The following is a 20,257-nucleotide window of genomic DNA, read 5'->3' on the forward strand; positions in this document are numbered from 1 at the left end:
AGTCAAGGTAAGCAGGATCTTGTTAATATAAATATAAATATTATAGATATTTACAGGCCATTATCAACAGTGAAATGACAGAAAAAGAATATTTAAAAATATTTTATCATATATAAAAAAATGGATACATAATGTAGAATGAACATTGGATGACATGTAAACTTTAAAATAAATACAAATGTATATATTTTCTAAACACTACAGTAATGTTTACAGTCACTTAGGCTATACAATCTCAAAATTGCTTGTGTAATGTAACATTTATTTACATTTATATTCATACACAACAAGACATTTCCTCTTTCTAAAAGACTAATCTACTCCAGTGCACACGATGTCAGTCATACAGAACTAGACAAATGTAGTTTAGTGGAATCTGGTATTAAACAGAAACAACGTAACTTTTAAGTAGACATCGCACTCTAGTGGATATTAATCGACCTTGGTCTTCGTTTGTTAGCTAAAAATACAATTATATTTAACAAACACACTATTTAATTTATCTATAAGACATTCTCGTCTTTATGTATATTCCAACTTTTTTTAGCAAAATTATAGTTTTATAGTAAGAGAACACGCGGACTTTTAATTTGAAATGAACTGTAGAGGTGCTTTTAAATTGGTCCTGATCAACGCTTCCTCCTGTTACTACAGCACCGACAAAAACAAACGGTAAAATCTTAGTCCGTTGTTTTTCTGACAGTTTCAGGTAAAATAAGGAGATATTTTTGTCAGTACTTACCCAGCTTGTGTCGGTCATTGTGTATAAAACGACCAGCTAACGTTAGTTTAGCAAGGAAGTGTTTGGATTTTAGCATATAATTTAATAGATACATTCCATAATACGTAATGATACCTTAATGTACAATGCTTGATATAATGTTCTCTGTTCTGCACATACAGTAAACTGTTCCTGTTAAAATCGTTTTAAAGCATGTTTGTCCAGCAGTAACGTTATATTGTTTGTTTCTATAGGTGCCACCTGTTTCTGTTGCTGTGAGATGTCTTTAGTGCGGATGAACCGTCCTTTATATGGTACAGGTAAAAGACCAGTGCGAACCAGGAAGGTGTCTGCACCCAAGAAAGAATGGGTGGTGAGAAACCCTCACGTAACCAGTTACGTAACTTCCTTTTCTGGAAGTGATGCATTATAATTGATCTGTTTTCCTTTTCTTTTAGAGCACAGTGCATGATCTTTCAGTGCATAAACCCACACCAGAGGAACTGGTAAGGATTTTACTTTGAAAGCTTTTACACAAGCATATCCTTGTGCATTTACTGATATTTTTCTCCATACATGGATTTCGCAGGCTCGACGTCATAATATGCACAGATCTCAGAATAGGGTCGTGGCGCAGTGGGAATTAAAAGATAAGGCTCGAACACGCAGACGGAGGAAAAACCAGCCCCCCAGTCCTCCAGGACTTGATAGAGCTCGACTCAACATCATCAGAGAGGTGTGCATGGATTGCAGAACACTCACAAAATTAAGCTTATAAAACTATATCTAGGAGGAATGTAATGTTTTAATAAAAAACCTGCTGTATCGTAGTTATAAATCATGCTGTATTATATTTGATACACAGATTTCTAATTTCTATAAATTATTCAAACTGCTGAAACCCTGTCATATACGGTTTAGCCCTTTTAGCAGATAAAAGGTCTTCTAGTATAATTGTGGAAAAAAACAAAATAAAAAAATAATGTTTAGAACGTTATTAATATTACAAGATGAACACTTACTGAGCTTTAGCGACTTGAAAAACATATTAAATGTATCAAATATGATAAACAATTATTTTGAGGAACATATGTTTGTGCATCTTTCAATTATCATTGGAATGCATTGCTTTATATGTTTACCCCCACAATAAATGCCCACGAGCAGGAACAGTTTTGTCTGCCTGTTTTATATGTTTTAGAAGAGTTAAAACAAGCTCATACTAACATTTTGTTCCCACAGTTTTTCAAATTGGATAAAAAAATGTTATGATGTTATCTATTTGTTTAGGTCAGTGGTTTTCAACCTGTGGTCCGCGGCCCCCTAGTGGGCCGCGGTGGTATTGCAGGTGGGCCGCCAATTATTTTCTGTTCATTTCCAGTCCATTCTGGGGTTTTCGATTAAAAGAAAACGTCCTAAAATCACGATTTGAGCGTGCGCATATGCCTAACTCCAGGTTCACACACTGTCTGTGATGCGCCTTTTTTTCTGAGCCAATGTTGACGGATCAGAGCGTTCTCACTGCGGTAAAAGGCTAGAAATAAAACGTGCGAAAATAATTCATGTCTAACACATGAGCATAGAGTGAATTTGTTAGTGAACAGGATGCAGTTTAAGTGAGAGGAGACACGTTTTAAGTGTGCACACTCTCTCCTCGCAAAGCAGCGTGTATCTGAGCAAGCAGGACTGGTTTTGTGACAGAGCAAAGGAAATCTGCTGCCAACAGAGAGATTCGCACTCGTGCATTATTTTAATGTGCTTTCGCGTTATATTTATGCGCTCTCACTGCTGACCGCATACACATACTGTATACACACTGCAAACACCTGAGGCACCGCTACAATTAATGAGCTCTATGAACAATGCATGGCAAAAAAGAAAAAAAAGTCCCTGTATACAGGATTTTTTATTTATTTATTTTTTTTGCCACAAGTCTATAAATTTTTTTACATCTTCACTATAGTGATAATATTGACTTATGTCGGTTCTAGAGAGGTTACAACTTTTTGATAAAGCTCTGATTGGTTTTCTTTTGGAAATATGTTTCAAATTAATCCTGAATGCATTTATGACTGTAAAAGCACAATTGCAAAATTGATAAAAAAAATCGCGATAGTTTTTTTTTTTTTTTTTGTCCATATCGCACAGCCCTAGTTTATTCAATAAATATAGTTTAAAATCTAGCTTCTGAGTACTAAGTTATTAACCCAACAATAGCGGGGTCAGTTAATTTTTTTGAAGTGGGCCGCGCAAACATATGTGTGTGGTTGTGTGGGCCGCGAGTTGAAAAAGGTTGGGAACCACTGGTTTAGGTGTTTTCAGATCGGTGTCAGTTGCAGGATGTCATTGCGCGGTCAGACAGAGCTTTGGCTGGAGTAAAACACCTGTTTGGTGATGCACCCCGTCGACGCACAGGTAGTTGATTGTTGTGCAGGATAAACTTATGTGCTATTATCTGATTTAACAAGTGTTATGTAAATGTACTTGTGAAAAATCACAGATTTGTGTGTTTTAGGATCCCCCACCATTAATTACTGTGGCACCTGACTGTGATTCTGACTCTGAGCTACCTGTTCATCAAAAATCTGATCCTCCAACCCAGCTGTCATTGCTCAGCCAGTCTATGATGGATCAGCAGGTACTCACACACAAGCACCACCAAAAGATGTTATTCTGTAATAAAACCTAGATTAATAAAGTCTTTTCTAGGCCCTGAATGAGTTGAAGGAGTGTGAAGAGGAGAATGATGAAGCCCAGGATGCCTCTGTGCACCTCAGCTCTATGATGCACAGGTGTGAACGACTGGTCATTTATCTTCAACAAACAACTTCAACAAAAAGCATTTTGATTGTCTTTAAGTATGTCATTTTTTATTGCTTGTTTTCAGAAAAAGAAATAAATGTAGGTCAGAGTATTTTCTATGGGCCTCAGACCATCCAGAGCAAGAGCTACCCAAAACATCATGTCATACTGGAGTCAGAGAAGATCAGGCAGGTAATGAAGGCAAGAGCTTCTTATCCCAGCGCTCAATGCTACAGTGGCTGTAAAGCGTTTAAAATCCAGGCAGACTCATTCTGATGTAAACAGATTTATTTATTTATTTATTTTTATTATTTTTTTTTTTTTTCAGGTATTAAGAGCAGGTCAGTTCAAGCCAGTAGAGGGCGCCCTGGAGATACTTCTGGTCTGAACAGCTCAGGGTTAAGCTCTCTGGCAGGAAACCAGTCCAGTCTGGAACTTCTGCAGGGCATGCTTGAGCAAGTGGAGACTGAGCTAGACTCTCTAGACCACCAGAATCCTCCACCACAAGCTAGACCACAGCAACAGAGACCAGGTCTCACTGGCTTCTCTGTCACTTTAGTGGCGACACTTGGACGTCTAACCAGTGGTGGACGAAGTACACAAATCAAGTACTTGAGTAAAAGTACAGATACATATGGTAAAATATTACTCCAGTAAAAGTAAAAGTACTCCTTTTTCAATTTTACTCAAGTGAAAGTACAAAAGTACTCAATTTTTTATGTACTTAAGTAAAAAAGTACTGCAAGATAAATGTTTGCAATTTTATATAGGCTACTTAATTCAATTTTATATTAGCGCATTTTTTTTATAATCCTACTGCTCAAAATACCTGGGATTTTTTCCAAAATAACCACTATATGGAGTCAAGATATTTTTGTTGTTGATATGGACTACGCTGATGAGAGTAATGTTCACTGTGAAGCTTACACTGTGATGTACCTGAGAGAAAACAGAGATGACCATCTGATTTTCACCAGTAAGAAAAAAGTATTTTAAAGTTAGTTGTTTTACAGAACATCAAAGTTACAGTACAGACCAAAAGTTTGGACACACCTTCTCATTCAAAGAGTTTTCTTTATTTTCATGACTATGGAAATTGTAGAGTCAGACTGAAGGCATCAAGGGCTATTTGAGCAAGAAGGAGAGTGATGGGGTGCTGCGCCAGATGACCTGGCCTCCACAGTCACCGGACCTGAACCCAATCGAGATGGTTTAGGGGTGAGCTGGACCGCAGACAGAAGGCAAAAGGGCCAACAAGTGCTAAGCATCTTTCAGGGAACTCCTTCAAGACTGTTGGAAGACTGTTTCAGGTGACGACCTCTTGAAGCTCATCAAGAGAAAGCCAAGAGTGTGCAAAGCAGTAATCAAAGCAAAAGGTGGCTACTTTGAAGAACCTACAATATGACATATTTTCAGCTTCACACTTTTTTGTTATGTATATAATTCCATATATAATTCCACATGTGTTAATTCATAGTTTTGATGCCTTCAGTGTGAATCTACTATTTTCATAGTCATGAAAATAAAGAAAACTCTTTGAATGAGAAGGTGTGTCCAAACTTTTGGTCTGTACTGTATATATGACATGATAATAAGGCCTGAAGTTAGGAAGAACATTTTAAGGAAAAAAATAATAAAACAAATTTCATAATGATTTTTTCCTTCTCAAATCTTGTCTGTGGTTTAAAAACACCCCTAGCCAAGCGGGGTGCATCTCTTCCCACTGATAATTACTGTAGTTACCATGTTCTGAACATTACATCCTTTCTTTTCTAACCAGATGTAATCTATATATATATATATGTGTGTGTGTGCGTGTGTGTGTGTGTGTGTGTGTGTGTGTGTGTGTGTGTGTGTGGCTGAATAAAAATATTTGGACATTATAAAAATTACATCAACTTAGCACTAACAAGCTTGTTAGCTAGACAGTTAGCATCAGCTAACAATATTTACTTATTTTCAGTACGATGAACATTCATGTCTGTGTACTCGTCTAGTTAATCCAAACAATAAACATAACGTTACTGTCGATAAACAATATAAAAACAGACGTAACATAGGACATTTTAATAAAACTGTTAACATTACGGCAGCGGTGAATTTGAACGTGCATGAGTTATTGTATTTAATCTGTGTTATTTTATGGTTTTTTTTTTTTTTTTTTTTTACGTACAATTGATGTGTCTGCATCGTCTGCACTCGAGCATTTCAGTGGGCTTAAATAGATCACTCTTTACAACGGATTTAGTTCCCAAACAACTGACAGTTTTGACCTAAATATGATTTTCAGTTACAATAATTAATCCAAAATTTCGACATAACTTACTTTTAGCAACATCAGACGCACGCGCGCTCACAAGATCTCCCGGTTCTTACTTCTGGTGACTCGCACTAAACGGTTCATTTGAATCAGTGAGTGGTCGACTCCAGAACAGCTACAATCGGATCATTCTAATTCGTAAACGAATCGTTTGGTGCGATTCGCGATCCGATTTAAAAGTTTCTTTTGAAAAGACTCAGTTCGTTCATGATGAATCAGACACCGCTTCTGCGTGTCGGAGCACGTGATATATTATAGGGAGTAACGATATGTTTTATGAAATGTAGTGAAGTAAAAAGTACGATTTTATGCTTTGGAATGTAGTGAAGTAAAAGTAAAAGTTGCTCAAAATAAAACTACTCCAGTAAAGTACAGATACTTGAAAAATGTACTTAAGTACAGTAACGAAGTAAAGCTACTCCGTTACTGTCCACCACTGCGTCTAACCAGCCATATAAGAAAAGTAAGGGCACACACACAAGTAAAATCCAAAAGCTTTTCTTTTTTTTTGAATTGGTCAGTTGAGTTACTCCTTCATTGGCATCACTTGCACACAGAAACAAGAGGAGGCTTTGAGGGAGGCACAGGAGAGAAGACGATTAGAGGAGGAAGTGAAGGAGCAGAGAGCTTTGATTGACGCCCTGACAGTGGAGTCCCTGACACTGAGGGAAGAGAGCACTGCCCTGCAGGTTAACTATTTATCATTCAGCAATGTTATCCAGATATTATTTGCAGGTTTGTCCATTCAGATGCCATTTTTGATGCTGTTTGTTGTTGCTTCCATGCAGGTGAGGCTGCAGCAGCAGATATCTGACCTAGAGCAACGCCTAGATGCTGTAGTCCTGGTGGTGGGAAGACCAGATTCTGCTAAACCACACACTACAGTGCAAATCACAGACAACACAGCTCAAAGTAACTGTAGATCCACAGATCATGGACCTGTAAACTTGCATTGCCACTGTTTTGAAGTTGTATCTTACCAGTTAATATTAGGAGTGGCTATCTTGAGTGTGCATTTGAACCTGTAGTGGCACAGTGATTAAGAAAAGTGTGTTTTGTTCTGTAGAAAGTATTGAAAAGGATTTACAGCAACAGGACTTTGTCTCTGCAGCTGTGCTGCTCTCTCCTCCTCGTCAAAGAGATGGTCTGCTTCCCGCAGGTCAGTCTGAAGTGTGGCAAGATCTGTCAGTTGACACCATGTAGTGTGGAGGGCTTAACACTGACAAGCATCACTGTTGTTGTTCATATATTATTCACAATTGAAAAAGCAACATTTTGGAGGATGCCAAAATGGATGAAAATTCACAGAGACATTATAATTGGACCCATACAAATCTGATATGAACATCCTGACCCTAGCAGTAGTCCAGAACGCCCCCAGCTACAAACACCCTTGTAAAATACTCAGAAAACCTTAGCAATGTATTAAAAAATACAACTTAAGTAGTAAGTAAAAATACAACTGCATAGCGACATGACACCCTGGAAACCACTCGATCACCATAGCATTTTGCATGAGCAAAAATCCCTAAATTAAAATAATAGTAATAATAATAATTGTGTATATATATGTATATGTGTTTGATTTGACTTTCTGTAACTATGCCCAGCATTTATTTTTCTAAGGTTAAAAATATGTATTTGTGTCTTAGGAAGTTGCTCAAATCTGACTGAATCATCAATGCAAGTATGACTCAACAGAATTTTTGTTACTTCTCCCAGCGTGTCATCCAGATTCACTCGCACCCCCGCTGCCCTTCAGTGGCTCCTATGCAGCAACAGGAAGTCAGGGTTCACTGGAGGACTTTGATATCTCAATCTCTCCTTCATCCTTCGCTAGCCTACCACGAGCCACTCATTTGCTGGATGATCTCTCCCAGGATGCCATGCTAGGAGAGATCACTGAACTGACATGTCAGAATGCAGCGATCCGGGCCCAGTTGGGGCAGCACCGTCCATCTCCAGCTGGGGCTTCAGTATCAAGGGAGCAGAGCGCAGACCGACTTTCCACAACCAGTTCTACAGTTAGACAAGTGTCGCCCTCTACAGAGCCACTGCAGGTTAGTTACATACTGTAGACTTGGGAGTAAAATAGTCTGCAGTTTCTCTTCAATTGACTTTCCCCACAATTTTTTATTATATTTGTGCCCTTATATCTCACAAATATGACTTTACAATACTGTACAAAAATTTAGGGACATCTCTAATGTTTGCCAAGGCTGCATTTATTTGATCAAAACAACAGTCAAGACAGTGATAATGTGAAATATAATTTTACATTTAAAACAGCTGTTTTCTATTTAAATATACTTTTAAATGCAAGTTATTCCTGTGAGAGCAAAGAAGGATTTTCAGCAGTCATTACTCCAGTCTTTCTGTTAAAGAAACATTCCTTATTATCTTCTGCCTAATATATTTGTGGCAGCATTTACAAGAAATAAAAACATGTAACAATGCAAAGTCTTATTGTCACTGATTAGAATAATTAATTACCTGCATCCTTTTTATTTTTTTATTATTATACTGACCACAAACCTAGTGTGTATCTCATATGATTTGAGAGACTTGTAAGTTTCTCATAATTGTACCTTTTTATCTCACAATTTTGAATTGTAATAGTGACTTTATTGCTCTTAACTATGGCTCCATTATCTCACAACTGCAACTTTATATATTTAATCCTGAGGTAGGCTTGTATGGTACACAGTGAGTTTGGATATGGTTGTTTATTCAGTTCTATTCACACTTTTCACGATACAAATCATTGCAAAGCAGCTTCACAGAAAATTCAAGTTTAGGAGTAGTTTATCAGTGGTGACTGTCAAGGTGTTGTCCATATGGATATGGACAGAACAAAACAATCATACAGTAAGTTAATGACGTATTCAAACAAACAGTGAACACTATTATTACATTTAGATCTTTTTTTGTCCAGCCTATTTCTGTAGAGAGATCCTCAACAGTGGAGATTGAAGAAAAACTGCAGGAATTGAACCGCCAGAGTTCCGAAGCAAGAGCTAAATTACTAGAGCTCATTGAACAACAGAAACAGAGTGCCTCCCTCAGAGTTTCCCCTGCAATTTCCCCAGTGCCTCCTCACTCCAGAAGCACTCACACAGGTGTGTGTTTCTTTAAATGATACTTACATCCTCTCAGATCCTGCAGAATGAGAGTAACTGACGACTATTCATGTTTTACAGAAGTTAACTCCAGAGCCATTTTTGATACTTCCTGAGAGAAACCATTCACCACAATCCAGTGCAAGTAGTCGTAGGTGAGTTATAAAAAGCCACAAACAGAATTTGCTTAAAATATAAGACTAATATGATAGGACTAAGATAAGAAACGTATAGGACTAGACTGTTCAGTCCAGTTGTGCTGATTACAAGGGATTTCAGGTCAACTGGAAGACGTTCACCACAAAGTTTGGATAGTGTGGAAATCCAGAGCCTTGAGAATCAGGTATGATTTTTATTGTACTCCACAACCATCTGTATGTAGTTTTATAAAACTTCACATAGGTACTTGTAGTATGTAAAACTTCAGAATTTTTATTTTATTTCTGACAGGTGGACAAGATGAAAAGAGTGGGCTGGTTTGCATTGTCAGCTCATGTCAAATGAATTGAGCTCAACAGAGGAATATGGTCTATGCATTAACATCATATTTTCATGCACAATAGCATTCGAATACATTTGACATCCCTAGGTTGGTCTGATCAAACATCCTGACAGCAGCATATCTGTATAATGCTCATGTTGAGAAAGGAACAGTCTGTGCATAGGAGCTCAACACAAGGCAACAGACCATGAGAATTAAGCCTGAGTTGTTTGGCTTGGCCAGATTACATCAATAAAACAATAGATCAAACCTTAATCCTCATATCGTCATATGAAATATTTAAAATATCATGCATGCATACTGATTGATTGTTCAATTGTATTTAATGTATTAGTTCTAACAATTATTTTTTTAAGAAATGGATAATTCCACAATAAATCTTGAATAATTAAATTATTTGTGTTTTATATATATATATATATATATATATATATATATATATATATATATATATATATAATCACATTTTTATAGACTTTTTTTTTTGAGAACTGTGAAAAAGCAAAGCAGCCAAAATGTAACCAAAACAGTAGAAATTAACATTTCATAATTTCAATTGTTCAAGCAATGTTCAGTTCGTAACACTGGCATGGAAACAAATCTGTTAAAGTGTTCTGTAAATTACTCTTAACTGATTATTGATTTTCAGTTGCACAGCACCATGTACAGTAAACCACCTAACAAGAGCTGATATTATACGCAGTAGTTAGTAATACCTCAGAATGCTTTAAAGGGGAGGGCTAATGCTATTTCATACATTCTGACACATTTACACTGCTTACAGTTGCATTCTCATGGTAAACATGGCCAAAGTTTCAAAAAAAGGAGTTGGATGCATGACGGAGTATTTCTTTCCCATATACACTCCTTCAGGGTTTGTGTAAGTTTCTGAAAGTTTTTTTTTTTTTTTTAGTATGGCCCTGTATGATGTCATAAAGGGCAGAATTCCTTTTATGGGCACTGGTTGTCTTTGTTCTCTGTATTTTGTTGACAAATGTTCTATAAACATAACATTTTAAGTCACAGTTTTTGTTCATGTTTAATGTCACTGTTTGCATATGATTGCTACACAAAAGCTTTGCGTGCTCATTACTCTTTAGCTCCGCCCACAGCATTTCTCCAGGAGCCTGACTGTTTTTGGAGAGAATCATAAAGCTGTATCTATCTGTCTGATAAAACTAGACTCTTCTGAGATATGAAGGATGCAATACCACTCCATAGGTACTCAAGATTAACATAAAAAAAAATTCATTTGTGCCCATTATGTATATATTTTTTCCCTACATGTCATGTGCCGGGATGTTCAGTTTTATTTCTTTTTTTATGATTTTGCACTTATATAGCTACAAATTCATTTCTATTTATAAAATTATTCTATAAGTGTATAAAATTTGAAAAAAAAAAACTTTCAAATACTTTAAAATGAAGTACAACATGTGACACTGTTTGTCACTGCAACACCATGTCAGCTACCCGTATTTTCAAACTACCTCACAGTCCCTATGTGGCACTGCCCATAGCCTGCCACTCCTGTATATAAATTTGACCTCGCACTCCAATCCAGAGGTCTCGACCTTAAAGCAGCATCCTTCATCCTTGAGCTGAGCAGAGTGTCTCTGAGCCAGCGCCTGGAGCTCATCCCAGCCATTACTTTCTCCCTCTCTGACCCACACTTTCCCGCCTACCTCAGCCAGAACGTTGCCACCGCACCACTGCATGTCACGCAGCCCTTCTGCCTTGAGCAGATACATACATGCACAACGTGGTGCACACACCTTAAAGTGCCCCCTTCCTTCTTCGTAGCAAAGGCAGTGCAGTCGTACCAGGAATGAAGTGGGTTCTGACGTGATAAAACGAAGGACCTCCTCCACTCCATTGTCGATTGCGACAGGCCCATGAACCCTGCTGAGAGAAAACAACTTCGCGGGACCAAGTATTCGTACTGATTCGAGAATAAACTGGAAGTTGTGGTGCTCGCCGAGTTGTAAGTAGCTCTGGAATTCGGAGAGGGTCTCCTGGTGGAGCTGCATGAGAGAGCCCAAGCCCAGCTGCGCAGGATTGAACTCCAACACTGAAAGTAAGCGATGGCGAACTCCCGCGTCAAAAGCTTCAGAGTTAAAAGCAGGATTTGACAAAACAAACCGCACATGCTGAATGACCGTAGCAATGGGCGCATTTGAAAAGTCAACAGTGGTTCGTTTGGGCTGCACTACATCTAGGAGACGTGCGATTCGAACGCACACCTCCAAGTACTGTCTAGAAAGAAGAGTTGTGTCCTGGTCCGCAGAGGATGGAACCATGCTGCTCAGAGCTTTACGGATGACCCGCACAGAAACCCCCTGGAAGGAAGTGACCCGGTGTACCCTGCTGGGCCTGCAGGAAAACAACCCCTCAACTGAAGAGGACAGCTGGAGGCCTTCCTGGAGGGGATGCAGGTCCCGTAGCACCTGAGCGAGGACCCTCACACTCTGCAGCAGACTCTCAGCGTCCCCGTCGGTCCAGCACTGCTCCATTTCCTGCAGCAGTGCGGCCTCCACTCTGCCGCTGGTGCTCAGCTGCTCGATCATACCTAGTATGCCTCCGCTAGGCTTCGCCTCCGGCTCCTCCAGAACCTCTGCCATGCAGTCCCACACCAGAAAGCTGAAGATGGCCCACACAGTGCGCTGATCCGTGCAGTCATCAGGACACGAGTGGTCCCAGCTGCGTAAGTGGTCCTCATCGTGCAGGTGGTCCCAACTGTGCCGGTGACTGTGGATACCACTACGGAGAACAGTCTCGGCTTTTTGCAGCAACCTCAACAGCAGACATCCCCTCTCTGAGACCTGGACCCCTACAGATAACAACCAGATCCATCCATGTTAGTGTCATATGGTTTTGAAATACTGTACTATTTTGTTGCTCGTATAGTAAAAAGTAATATTGTTTTCTTTACAGCCTGAATAGATGTGAATGTAACATCTTAACCACAATTTTTTTTTTTTTCAACTGTTCAACAGTTTGGGTTGGTACAATTTTTTTATGTTCTTGAAAGATGCTTATACTCACCAAGGCTGCATTTAGTTGATCAAAAATACAGTTAAAACTGTAATGCTGTCAAATAATTAATTCAAAATAACTTTTATTAATTAAAATATATAATTTATTCCTGTGACGGCAAAGCTGAAATTTTAGCATTTATTACTCGTCTTCAGTGTCACATGATCTTCAAAAATCATTCTGATATGCTAATTTGGTGCTCAAGAAATATTTATTATTATAAATGTTGAAAACAATTGAGCTGCTTAATATTTTTTGGAATGACATATTTGATATATTTTTTCAGGTTTTTTGATAAAAAGAATTCAAAAGAACAGCATTTATTCAAAATAGAAGTTTGCTGACGTTTTGAATGTGTTAAATGTCTTAATTTAATGCATCTTTGATTAGAAGTATTAATTTAATTTTTTTATTATACGGGCCCTTTTTTTTGAACAGTAGTGTATTTTTAAGGTAAAAAGTTTATTTAGTTTTTATATTATTTAATGTATATAATTATATAATTTCATGTTTTAATTAATATATTTCTGCATGTTGGTAACAAAACATTTATATATATATATATATATATATATTTATATATGTATATATATATATATATATATATGTATGTATATATATATATATATATATATATATATATATATATATATATATATATATATATATATATATATATATATCATTAATAGGGGCACATTTTACATAAATTGATTTGAAGAAGAAAAAAAGTAATCACTGAGCAATCACTATGCCTTTTTAAGTCATCTTTATTTAATCCAGAGAAAGATTTGTCACAAAGTAAATAAAGGAAGCAGAAATGCAACAGTTCAGTTAAAGATGCACTCTCCTGAAAAATGGTTTACAACAACAATAAGAGAATAGTTATTTAAGTTAATATTTGCTTTATTTAACTTATTAAACAGAATCTGAGGTTAAGCCTGAGATGGATTGGGTGTCACTTACACCGAGGGCTGAGTTGTGTCACTCTGCTCAGGAGTCTGTCAGCGTCCTGTGTCTTCTCTATATACAGGGACACTAGGGCCTCCAGCTGGGCTGAGTCTTCAATCCCAACCCCTTCCAGAAGGTACTCTCTGACCGTCCGGCGTGGCAAACCCACCGCCACACCAACCTCACAGACATTAAACCTAATCTCATCCCCCACAGTCAAGCCCAGCTGAGTCATGACCTGCTGCAGGCCTCCTGATGGGAAATCAGACATGGACAACATCAGTTCAGAAAGCTTAGATCTTAGATGAATTCTGGAAACCAAAATTTATTTTTTTAGCTGTGAGAGAAAATTTACCAGCCATAAATATTTCTTCAGTCTCTCATAGTTTTCAATAAAATGAGTAAAATGTTCAAATATGAACTACCTGACAGGTGTAAAGCTCCTCTCAAGTGACCTCTAGTTTCCTCCACTGCTATCGGAATGATTCTGCCTTCAGGATCTTTGTTAAGGTCTTCAGCCAAACTTTTTACTGAAAAATAAGAAGATTGCAAAGAAAATGTTTTAACAGGTGGATGTATTTCTGGCTGTTCTAACTGATTTATTACTTTTCTGTGCTAATATTTGTGGAAACTGGATACACTACCATAAATACAATATTTTTATTCAGCAAGGTGTTAAACAAAAGTGATGGAGAAGGCATTTTCAAGTTACATATGTTCAATTTCAAAAAAAGAAAATTGACCAATAGTGTACAGTATTACATGCATTTAGATTATAATATTGCATGCATCTCCACTCCAGATTCTGCTGGGAAAGTTGTACTGACTATTAAGTTCCTCAGCAAGTTGCTCGTCCTCATTCTGTAGCGCTGTGTAAAAGCTTGTGCATGCTTTTTCTCCTTTCTTCAGGCAGATGGACAGCAGAGTTTGTGCTTGCTGCGTTGGGACGAGTATTGCTTGGATTTTCTCCAGTTCCAGCTGAGTCAGGACGCCTCTGGAGAAGAGATCGTAGGAGACCGGCAGAACCGAACAGCCCAAGCGTGAGCACAGAACATTAAACTGGGCCTGTAGCTGACGTTCTGCATGGAGACAAAACAATGGTGAGGAATGGGATACATTACATAAATATATATATATATAAGTAAAAGTGAACATTCTGTGTCCTACCTGTTGGACCTTGCTTAATATCTGGGGGTTGGGAGTGATCTATTATTAGAGCGCAAAACATTTTAGTATTTAAAGTTATGTGGCTGCATTTATGTTTTTAAGACACAATGCAACTTCAGTCATCGCATACCTTCTTCTGAGGTCAACCAGGTTCGTAGACGCGGGTAATGTTTCTTGCATTTCCTCAGACACTCCATGAAACTAGAGGCACCACTTTCGTCCATCTGTGCGTCAACAATCTCCAGAAGCTTTCGGACTTTGTTGGGCGGCGTTCGCTCAGCATCAATTTCATACCGGTTTTCTCTAGAGAGCAGCCCTGCAGATATAACACTGTCTAGCAGAGGGCCCAGGTGATAGAGGGCATCCACTAGAAGCATCTGTGAAGACAGGAGCCGGGCCTTCACAGTTCGCTTCTCCTCTGCTCCTACAGGGAGAGTGGGGTAAGATGAGGCATTTTTCACTCAAATAACACTCAAGATTTTTTACAAATGTTTCCTGTCAGTTTGAATTATGAGTTCTCCAGTTAATCAGGTTAGGTCTAAGTTTAGCCATATGGACCACATAGATAGATAGATAGATAGATAGATAGATAGATAGATAGATAGATAGATAGATAGATAGATAGACAGACATAAGCTTACTTGAATTGTGGGGTCTCTCGGTTGAGGAAGCCATCACAATGCTAACGTTACATGGGAATAATTCATACTCATCCTCTTCAAACTATGGCACGTCCATTTAAATGTTTCACTTCTGATCTCACTCGATTCATTGATTCATGTCAGTTCACTTGATAGAAATCCTGACTGTAGAAGCGGGAGTCGAGGTGGAAAAAAGTCACTCGACGGCCCTTTATGTCAAAAATGACATACTTTACGCATCGGCTGAATGAAGTTTCTCGTATGAAGCGTCTCGAGCAGTTCCTCAGTGTAGCACTTCCTGGAAGTGGTGAAAGCTTCAAGTCCGAGTCAACAAATGTTCATACTGACAATCAGATGTTGAAACCTCAACACCCACGGTCATAAAAGATTCAGTTTGAGTGGAGAGGCTGATTTTGAAATTAAATGTGCAGTCTCAGGATCGAAACCTTGATTGTAATATTTGGGGCGTGACCGCTAATAAATAAAAAGCTTATAAATGAAAGCTAAACATTTATAATGAAAACAAATATAAAAGCAAATTCAAAATATTAATAAATAATACAGAAGCCTTCACCGCTGTCGATTGGTCAGATCATGTGACACATACAGGACGTCACCTTTACAGATTATTAAAGGTAGATAACATACTATTGGGTAGATGAGTTATTAATGAGGCCAGCAGGGGCGCTCGACCTGTGCTTCCTAATGTCCCAGTGCAATGATGGAGACTTTACTGTACTTGTGGTTATTATGAGAGCAGTTCCCTAGTCTCTGTAAATCACTTTCAATTGAAACGCCAGGAAATGTGCCGTAGAAATGTGAAGAATTTTGATTGTATGCATCCATTTCCTCTTCCAGCTTAATAAACAAAGGCCACTTCAATGATCACTACTACCCTATGTAATATCGCCAAACGTTTTGGAAATGAGGGGATATGAGGAGAAATAAATATTGAACAAAGTAACTGTGTGCACTCATAAAGTGTTCGGGAATAGCAGTGCAAAATGCCAGGTTAGGGGTCGTCACAGAAACCCTCCGTACACAGGGTGGGGCCCTTTGTGCCAAAAATGGAGGAGTGGAGGAGAGGCTGAATGGAGGATTAATCCCACACCAGTGCATCTCAATGCTCCGTCCCCGCCAAGAGCCAAGAGCTCATTCCCATGTGCCGGTCTTTATTTCATCCATTCAGGAGTCAATAGGTCTGCTACACCCACACCCCTCCACTCACGCACACACTCCTGAACACTGAAAAAACATTGCAGTCCATATAAATGAACATATGGAGACATAAGTGTGTTTACAATTCATTATAATAACTGATCGACTATTTTCAACAAATGAATACAATTCTTTAATCACTCCTAAAAATGAGTGAGCACTTAGTAAAATGGTAACAGAATGTGAATGAATTCATGTTTATTGTTCCACACTCTTCAAAACACAGAAAACGTATGAATTTCTTAACCTGCACCCACAATAACATCCCTCACCTCCTATACAAACACACATTTGTGCAGGCTTAAATACACATTCTTTGGCACACTTGTTTAAAACAATGAGGAGCTCTTATAATGAGTGTGGGGGTTGATGCTGGCTGGTTCTCCTTTAACACATTTATATCTACCCCCACTTCACTTTCATGAAGAGCCACAACACCCTCTCACTTCCCGGTGAAGTATATTCACTCACATTTTCTCTTTCATCAGCACTTGACGCAATTCATATCCTCTTTGGCAAGAGTGACACATAGGAAACTCTGATGGATGGTTTGGTCACTCATGTAAACCTGTCTGTCTGTCACACAAATGTGGACACACACTTTCCCTATACTATATTATATTATGCACAACTGAATTAGCTTGACAAGAGCTTTGTAAAGTGCTCTGGTGGTGAGCATCACTATTACAATTGCACATACTTAGAGTGAAGGATTTCAACAAACCCATAAAACTTTGAAATTTGCCTGACATGTCAATAAAAGCATATTTTATGGTAATGCTAATGTGCAAATGATATAAACATTAAGAAGATAAACATTTTATTCATTTATTTTTATCTTCCCCTCTAACCTTTTTATTTCTGTGTCAATGCTCTTGCCATTATTCCCATTATATGCAGATGATGCATGAATGTAAGTCCCCAGCAGAGGGCAGTTATAACTCTGTCGTGCTTGAGGAAATCCACCTCTGTGTGTGTGAGTTATAAGGGGAATTTTTCTAATTTTTTCCATGCTCACACCTTGAAAAGTTGTTTTATTACTTTTAGCACTGTCTGTGTAGTTGGCATGATATAAGCATTCCTTTATCTCAAAACATCAGAGTATAAGTCTTGCAACGACCAAATCATGGGTTTGCACTCAGTGGCTTGGATTAAAATTGTGTCAAATGTAAATATACTTTGAGAAAGCTGACATGTCGTCTGATATGCCATACTCCATCTACAACTATTTTAAACAGCATTTTCCTAAATCTTAGCTTGGAATTTTTCAGATTTTTTAATGTTTTTGAAAGAAGACTCCTAAATTTACATAGGCTGTATTTATTTGATCAAAAATACAGTAACATATTATTGTGAAATATTATTTCAATTTATAACCGTTTTCTGTAATAACATATTTTAAAAATTATTTCTTCCTTTGATGACAAAGCTGAATTTTCAGCATCCATTACTGCAATCTTCAGTGTTACATAATTCTTCAGAAATCATTCTAATATGCTGATCTGGTACTACAAAAAAAACATTTCTTCTCATCATCAGTGTTTAAAATAGTTTTGGCTGCTTAATATTTTTATAGAAACAGTGATACATGTTTTCGGAATCTCTGATGAGTAGAACGTTTTTTTTAAACATTATAAATGTCTTTACTGTTCCTTTTCATACATTTATGGTGTCCTTGTTGCATAAAAGTAGTATTAGTTTCTTAAAATAATAATAATAATAATAATAAAAAGACTTTTAGCAGTACTTAAGCTGACCATTGACCAATAGCAAGCAACAAACTGGCCTGAGGTTGCATTAAAATCAGTTACTAAGTAATGATTACTTAATATTAATGAGTCTTGTAAACTATTTTAAGGCATGAACAAACAAATTGCCTTGATAAAGATGTTTGAATGACCTATATGATGTTTTTACCTAGAAGAATATGTCTTACAGTTTATGTGCTCATATCTGATTGTGTGTGTGAGAGTGCATGGATTTGCGTGTGTGTCCAGGCAAGTGTCCGCCGCAGCTGTGCGGAGCTGTGATCTGAGGTCGGCTTTTGCTTGCTGTGAAAATATTATTGCAAGTGTTTATTATTAAAGCACTGAGAGACAGTGGGAGTGTTGTGTGCCGTGCGGGCCATCGAACAGTGTGTGTAAACCAGAAGTGTGTGTGAGTTTTTTCTCACTCATTTCTCGCTCATTCCTTCTGTTCCCACTGACCGGCCCCCAGCGAGGCATGTTGCATTGTGGGTAGTGGGGAGGCCTATTGGAGTTGATTAGTTCCGGCTGAGTCTCAGATAGAGTTCTGACAGGCCGGAGAAACGGGCTCACAGCGTGAACAGCCCCCTACTCATGCACCCCCTTGCCCTCTCCAGCAGACAATAGAAGCAGCATGACAAGAGCTATTTAAAACACTCCATACACTCCACTTTTCTCTCTGTCACATAAATGTGGACACACACACTTTCCCTACAACTGTATCATATTATGCATTACAGAGTTAGCTTGACAAGAGCTTTGTAAAGTGCTCTGGTAGTGAGCATCACTATTAGAATTGCACATATTTAGAGTGAAGGATTTCAGCAAAACAATTACTCAAATGATTCAGCTTTGGCTTAGAACGCATCCTGCACTGTTTACGGTAAAGATACCTCAAGTCATGCAGCTTTTTGAGAAAAGGTGTGCTTTTACTTTTCTAAGTGATCAGAATTAAGATTTATCCCCTCTGAATGGGTGAAAAAAAAGTCAAAATTATGGACAATAATATAATTTGGGGGTGGAGTCTTCTGACATTGTCCCACCTAACAACCACCCAGAACATCCTAGCAACTAAAACACCCTTGTTACCACATAGAAATGTCCTAAAACCCTTCATTACATCCTAGCAACTTTTGTGTTTTTTATTGGAAAATTGTAAAATTACAAAACATTTGTTTAACATACAATATTAAAGTAAATTGTGTTTTTGTCATTGTTTTCCTCTGCAGTGTTCAATGACACTGTAAAAAAATTTGTAAGTTGTACATGAAACAAAAAATGTAATTCAATCTTTCTACTTTTTAATTCAATTTAATTTTTAAAATTCAATGTGTTACTTGCCATTTCTTTTTTTGAAATGTACTAACCATTTCTAAGTGAAATTAGTTTCAGATAAACCATACCCCAACTTTTCCCCCTTAGTAACCTTACAGACCACCCTAGTAACCACCCATCCATGGCCTAGCAACCACTGAAAACAACCAGGCAACCACCCAGAAACAAGGTAAAAATATCAATTAAATATATACATAATATAATATCTAATTGTGTAAAATAACATATTAAAATATAGTGTTCCTCTTTTTTTTTTCATTTTTATCTGCAATATCCATCTATAGCCCCTTTCACACTGCCATTCCGGCAAATACAGGGGTAAAGTGTTCCTGTAATTGTTCCCTGGTCGCTAGATTTGGCACTTTCACACTGCCAGTGATGACCCGGTATATGTGCGTGCTTTCACACACAACCCTTGAAGATCCCGTAACGACACGTGACATCAGCGTGTGACGTGTAATGTACGAGTCGACAACGCATGTCACGTTATACTTTAACTGAAGCAAGCAAACGATCTCGGCGTCAGCGCGGAAAGTGAGGAACTAACTGATCTCTGCTTCATTACAGTTTGCACATATGTTTTCGTCGCGAACGTTGATCTTCCTTCAGAACAGCCGGTAAAAGAGTCGCGCGATAATGCGCGTCATCACTTCGATACGGAATTAGATCTGGCTTTTGTTCACACAGCGCTCGTTCCGGA

At 38.0% G+C, this 20,257-nt stretch overlaps 2 protein-coding genes across 5 annotated transcripts; one reads left to right on the top strand and one right to left on the bottom strand.

Annotated features, from left to right (window-relative positions):
* Positions 1-602: 602 nt before the first annotated feature.
* Positions 603-9,860, top strand: LOC113066274 (spindle and centriole-associated protein 1-like). Of its 3 annotated transcripts, none has more exons than XM_026238126.1 (17): positions 603-672; positions 976-1,094; positions 1,180-1,227; positions 1,311-1,457; positions 3,237-3,359; positions 3,431-3,513; positions 3,609-3,715; positions 3,852-4,096; positions 6,283-6,306; positions 6,401-6,532; positions 6,632-6,755; positions 6,910-7,002; positions 7,566-7,903; positions 8,779-8,962; positions 9,044-9,117; positions 9,242-9,305; positions 9,413-9,860. In XM_026238126.1, exons 2-15 carry the CDS (start codon positions 1,002-1,004, stop codon positions 9,076-9,078), a joined length of 1,776 nt encoding a protein of 591 aa, XP_026093911.1. In that variant the 5' UTR covers positions 603-672; positions 976-1,001; the 3' UTR covers positions 9,079-9,117; positions 9,242-9,305; positions 9,413-9,860. The 3 variants fall into 3 exon arrangements, with proteins under 3 accessions (XP_026093911.1, XP_026093912.1, XP_026093913.1); XM_026238127.1 differs by having other exon boundaries at positions 6,955-7,002; XM_026238128.1 differs by lacking the exon at positions 6,910-7,002.
* A 516-nt stretch (positions 9,861-10,376) lies between these two features.
* Positions 10,377-17,401, bottom strand: LOC113066275 (uncharacterized). Of its 2 annotated transcripts, none has more exons than XM_026238130.1 (7): positions 15,260-17,401; positions 14,749-15,042; positions 14,619-14,657; positions 14,279-14,530; positions 13,877-13,981; positions 13,467-13,703; positions 10,377-12,294 (listed from the first exon to the last, which is right to left on the bottom strand). In XM_026238130.1, the coding sequence occupies exons 1-7, from the start codon at positions 15,291-15,293 to the stop codon at positions 10,946-10,948; spliced, it is 2,310 nt and encodes a 769-aa protein (XP_026093915.1). In that variant the 5' UTR covers positions 15,294-17,401; the 3' UTR covers positions 10,377-10,945. The 2 variants fall into 2 exon arrangements, with proteins under 2 accessions (XP_026093915.1, XP_026093914.1); XM_026238129.1 differs by having other exon boundaries at positions 14,749-15,045.
* Positions 17,402-20,257: the final 2,856 nt, after the last annotated feature.

The sequence above is a fragment of the Carassius auratus genome, chromosome 49, assembly GCF_003368295.1.
Source record: "Carassius auratus strain Wakin chromosome 49, ASM336829v1, whole genome shotgun sequence".
In the NCBI taxonomy this organism is placed as follows: domain Eukaryota; kingdom Metazoa; phylum Chordata; class Actinopteri; order Cypriniformes; family Cyprinidae; genus Carassius; species Carassius auratus.